The following is a 4,263-nucleotide window of genomic DNA, read 5'->3' on the forward strand; positions in this document are numbered from 1 at the left end:
GCAATGGTTGGAAACCCTGATGCAGTGCTGTGCTCTCCTTGGCATGCCTTTCCCAGCCCCAGTGTCCCTGGAGCTTTCTGGCTCTCTGAACTCTAACTTTAATGGCAACTATGAGCTGAGGTCACTGTCTGAAAGAGCAAAGCCCTGTACAGTGCCTGAAGTCCTCTGACAAACAGAGGGAACAGGATGAAATGGTTAAACAAGTGTTTCCCTTCCCCTATTCCATCCATCACAAAAAACACAGTCCTAGAGTGAAAATAAACATGGCTTTAATGAGAACAGGTTTTAACAGTACACAAAGTAACTCCAAGTATCTCTTTATCTACCATTTGAAATCAGTGCCATCAATATCAGATCAGGAGAAATTTAAACATGCATTGAAGTAGTAAGCCAGACCTCAGCTGGGGTGTTGCTGTGTATTTTCCTCCCTGTAACACCCCATAGCAACTGCTCCAAAAGGCACAGAGGAACTAAAGTGGTTTTTCTTTTTTTTTTTACAAAAAACACAAGACAAAAAAACCATTGCAAAATTCCCAAGCACCCAGAATCTGAAAGAATAGTGCACAGTGTAACAAGGCAGGCTGAACTTGCTGCTGTTTTCTTAAATGTGCAGAATAATTAAAGAAAGCTGCTACTGTGAACATCTGCCCAGCCACAGTAAGCAGCAGAACCCAGCAGGCATCGGGGGGGAGAGGGAACAAGCTTGGCCCTGTGCAATAACTGTGCCCCTGCCACAAGGAGGGTATGTGGTGCTCTGGCAACTACAGCAGTTCTTGCAGCCACTTTCTTTCAGTAACAGCAGCACAAATGCAGCAAATCTGTCACCTGAATAAGGACTAAAACCCCTGGGCTTGTAGCTCTTCAGACAGGAACAGCCACTCCTGTGCATCTTAGCCAACATGTAAAGAGTCCCTGAGGCCAATAGTTAGAGGCAAGTTGACTTCAACCAGGAAAATGAACCTGAATGCCTCTTGGGGAGGGGCACTAAAACTATGCATGATCATAGAGCCAGCTGAATAGAGTTTGATACAGATTATGTCTGAACAATCACTGTGCTGGTACAGAACCTCTCAGATCTCAGCAGCACTGGAAGATAGATTTCAACACCAATCCTGCATTGACTGGTCCCTGTATCAACAGCAGAAGGGAGAAAGCTTTTCTCTGCAGTAGGAAAGAAAGCTTTCCTTGTTGCTTGGTTACCCTAGGCTCTGCTCAGTTCCTGCAGCAATCTCAGTGCAGCTGTGTTCTTTGGTTCAGTTTTCAACAAGCTCTTGATGTCAGCAATACTTGATTTGTAATCCTAGAAAGAGAATATTTTATATTTTTATTTCATTAATCATTTACTTCATATATATATTATTTCATCAATATGAAATCCTAGAAAGTGAAGGGTGTTGAATTTGCAGGCAACTCTGACATGAGAAGAGATGAGAATCTTGACTCCATGTTTCAGAAGGCTGATTTATTATTTTTTGATATATTAAAAGAAAATTATATATTAAAACTATACTAAAATAATAGAAGAAAGGATTTCATCAGAAGGCCAGCAAGGAATAGAAAGGAATGGAATGATAATAAAATCTTGTGACTGACCAGAGAGTCCAAGACAGCTGGACTGTGATTGGCCATTAATTAGAAACAACCACATGAGACCAATCACAGATGCACCTGTAGCATTCCACAGCAGCAGATAATCATTGTTTACATTTCGTTTCTGAGGCCTCTCAGCTTCTCAGGAGAAAAGATCCTATCAAAAGGATTTTTCATAAACTATGTCCATGACAGAAGGGGTAGTGCATTAAAAAAGCAGTCTAAGGCAGAACTACTGCCCAGCAACAGAGGCAAAGACAGCACAGTCAAGCCTGTGAGTCCCTCTCTGTGACTGCTCAAGCACTGACATTGATGTAGCTATTCTAAAACATGTTCAAACTAGGGCTGAGAAGATAATTCCATCACTCAAGTGCATTCTGAGTCCAACACCAATGCAATATGTATGCCAGTACTGACTCCTGCATTCCTCATGAGACAAAAAGATAAAGCTCACCCTGGTCTCTGTGGTGAGCAGGGACAGGATCTGTGGGAATGGCCTGAAGTTGTGTCAGGGGAGCTTTGTGTTGTGTATTAGGAAAAGGTTCTTCAGCTCTTGGGCCCAGGGTATCATTGCTGGGGGTGGTGCTGTGCAGGGTGAGGAGCTGGACTCACGGGTCCCTGTGGGCCCTTTCTAACTCAGCACAGCCTGTGATTCTGTGAAAAGCAGTTGCCTTCAGCATCTCTAGAAGTAGGATCTAATGGTGATAAACTCATGAGATCCAAAGAGCAAAGTGTGATGTCTGACTCTTAAAGGTGCGATGGCAGAGGTTGTCTAGCACAGAAACAAGCCCTAAAGGGTATCCCTGACTCTGATAATGCAGCAACAGCCATCAAGTCCTAGCCTAAAGCCCTGCAGAAACTCCTGACTTACCTTCAGTTCTTTAAGTGCTTGAGCACGCCTGTAGAGTGCCTTGACATTCTTAGGATCCAACTTCAGAGCTTCAGTGCAGTCCTGTGCTGCTTCCTTGTATTGCTTCAGGCTCAGGTAACAGAGAGCTCTGCAACACACACACCTGCTCAGAGACCTTTGGCAGCATCCAGTGCCACAACAGAGCAGCTGTCAGGGCAGCACAAAACTGGGCTCCAAAACCATCCTTGTGTGTTGTGTCATCTCATTCTGGAGCTCAAGTTTGTTTCATTTACAGGGAGGGGGAAAAAAGGAAATGGTTTTTCAAAGAAACAAAAAGGAAGATGTTTAGGGCAACCTGCCCTAAAGACAAAGTGCACTTGCACTTGGAGGATGCAGGTTCCTGCCTCTGCCAGTGCAGCACCTGCTCTGCCTGCTGTAACTGCCTTACAAGAACTTTGAGTGTTTAAAAACAGCAATCTGCAGTTTGAGGTTTGTAGGAGAGCAGAGACAAAGCAGTCAAGGGAGAAATCCCCTGGAAGCCCAGAGGGAAGTCTCCAAGGGTTTCTGTACTACCTGATCAAAGAGTGTTACACTACAGGGGAGGCTGCACTTGGGGTGAACCTGAGGGAGTGGTTTTGTTTTATTCATTAGTTTGGGAGCAAATATTAAACAGTTCTGCCAGGAAGTACCATGGTGGCTTTCATACAGGGCCAAGAAATAGCTGGGCAAAGAGCTGAACAGTACCTGTTGGTGTAAGTTGCACATTCCTTGTTGAGCTTTAAACTCTCTGTGTACTTCTCTACTGCTTTTTTATGGTTTCCTTTCTTTACTAATTCATTTCCTTCTTCCTTAAGCACTCTAGCTCTCTCCATGCCAGCAGCAGTCTTGTCTGGAAATGGTGTGAAAGGATATAGAACTCTATAAAACCAACAAGAATACCACAGCCTCACAGAAAACAAATATCCCCATACCAGAGGCAAGACACAGAGACATCAAAAAAAACCAGAATCAACCAAAAAGGCTGTGGCAGAACCAGGCCTGGGTTTCTCCAGGCCTCAGCCCTGGCTGCAGACACACCAAGCAGGTGTGGCAGCTGTCTTGTTCAGCACCCTCGGGAGCTGCAGGGCTCTCTGCCCAGCCCAAGGGCACGTTCCCACCTCCTTCTCCCCGTGGTGCAGTTGCAGGAGGAGCGTTTGCCCCAGGGGCCTGGGCAGAAGGGACGCTCCACCTCGTCTGGGCAGAAACAGGCACTGTGGGGATTGGTGGCAGCTTCTGACGCCAGTTCACACCATCCTTCTCCAGCAGGGCTTTAGTCATCCTGGAAGAGACAGCTCCCAGTCACCCTGGCTGGGCCACGCAGTACCAGCCAGGTCATTTTTAACCTGGCCTGTGTGTTAAGTGCAGCATCTCTCTGTTTGCTAATTTCTTTACATGCATCTCAGCTAGGTTTATTCTACAGACAGGACATTTGCAAAAAGATTATCTTCACACCAGCAGGGCTAAAAACACAACAGGATACGGGCTGGGGCTGTGACTGCTCAGGTGAGCAAGAGCCGTGCATTTCACTCCTTGGTCTGGCAAGCAGAGGGCACCAGAAAGAGAGCAGGACTATAGCAGCCTGTAAACACAGAGAGAGGCTTGAAGGATAGGGTACTGAACTTTAGTTCATTATTTCCTTTAAGCCACACACTGAGTAAAGCAAAACCAGTCCCACAGCAATGGTTCCCAGACCTCGACCAGCACCCTGAAAGGCACAAGCAGGCAGAGGGAGCACAGCAGGGACCCGTGTGCCTGGGAGCCAGCTTGGTCCCGCCAGGGCAGCA

At 46.2% G+C, this 4,263-nt stretch overlaps 1 protein-coding gene across 1 annotated transcript; it reads right to left on the bottom strand.

Annotated features, from left to right (window-relative positions):
- Nucleotides 1-247: 247 nt before the first annotated feature.
- TOMM34 (translocase of outer mitochondrial membrane 34) lies at nucleotides 248-4,199 on the bottom strand. Its single transcript, XM_014307550.2, has 4 exons — nucleotides 3,598-4,199; nucleotides 3,185-3,329; nucleotides 2,462-2,588; nucleotides 248-1,300 (listed from the first exon to the last, which is right to left on the bottom strand). Exons 1-4 carry the CDS (start codon nucleotides 3,755-3,757, stop codon nucleotides 1,202-1,204), a joined length of 531 nt encoding a protein of 176 aa, XP_014163025.1. The 5' UTR covers nucleotides 3,758-4,199; the 3' UTR covers nucleotides 248-1,201.
- Between the last annotated feature and the right edge of the window lie 64 nt (nucleotides 4,200-4,263).

Source organism: Geospiza fortis, unplaced genomic scaffold, assembly GCF_000277835.1.
Source record: "Geospiza fortis unplaced genomic scaffold, GeoFor_1.0 scaffold188, whole genome shotgun sequence".
NCBI lineage: Eukaryota > Metazoa > Chordata > Aves > Passeriformes > Thraupidae > Geospiza > Geospiza fortis.

Bases quoted from the DNA above. Each gene is read 5' to 3' on its own strand.
- TOMM34 (XM_014307550.2), bottom strand. From the start codon at position 3,757: ATGACTAAAGCCCTGCTGGAGAAGGATGGTGTGAACTGGCGTCAGAAG. The intron at 3,330-3,597 runs GTGGGAACGTGC...CACCATTTCCAG, and splicing joins TGCACCACGGGGAGAAGGAG to ACAAGACTGCTGCTGGCATG. The intron at 1,301-2,461 runs GTAAGTCAGGAG...TTCTCTTTCTAG, and splicing joins AAGCACTTAAAGAACTGAAG to GATTACAAATCAAGTATTGC.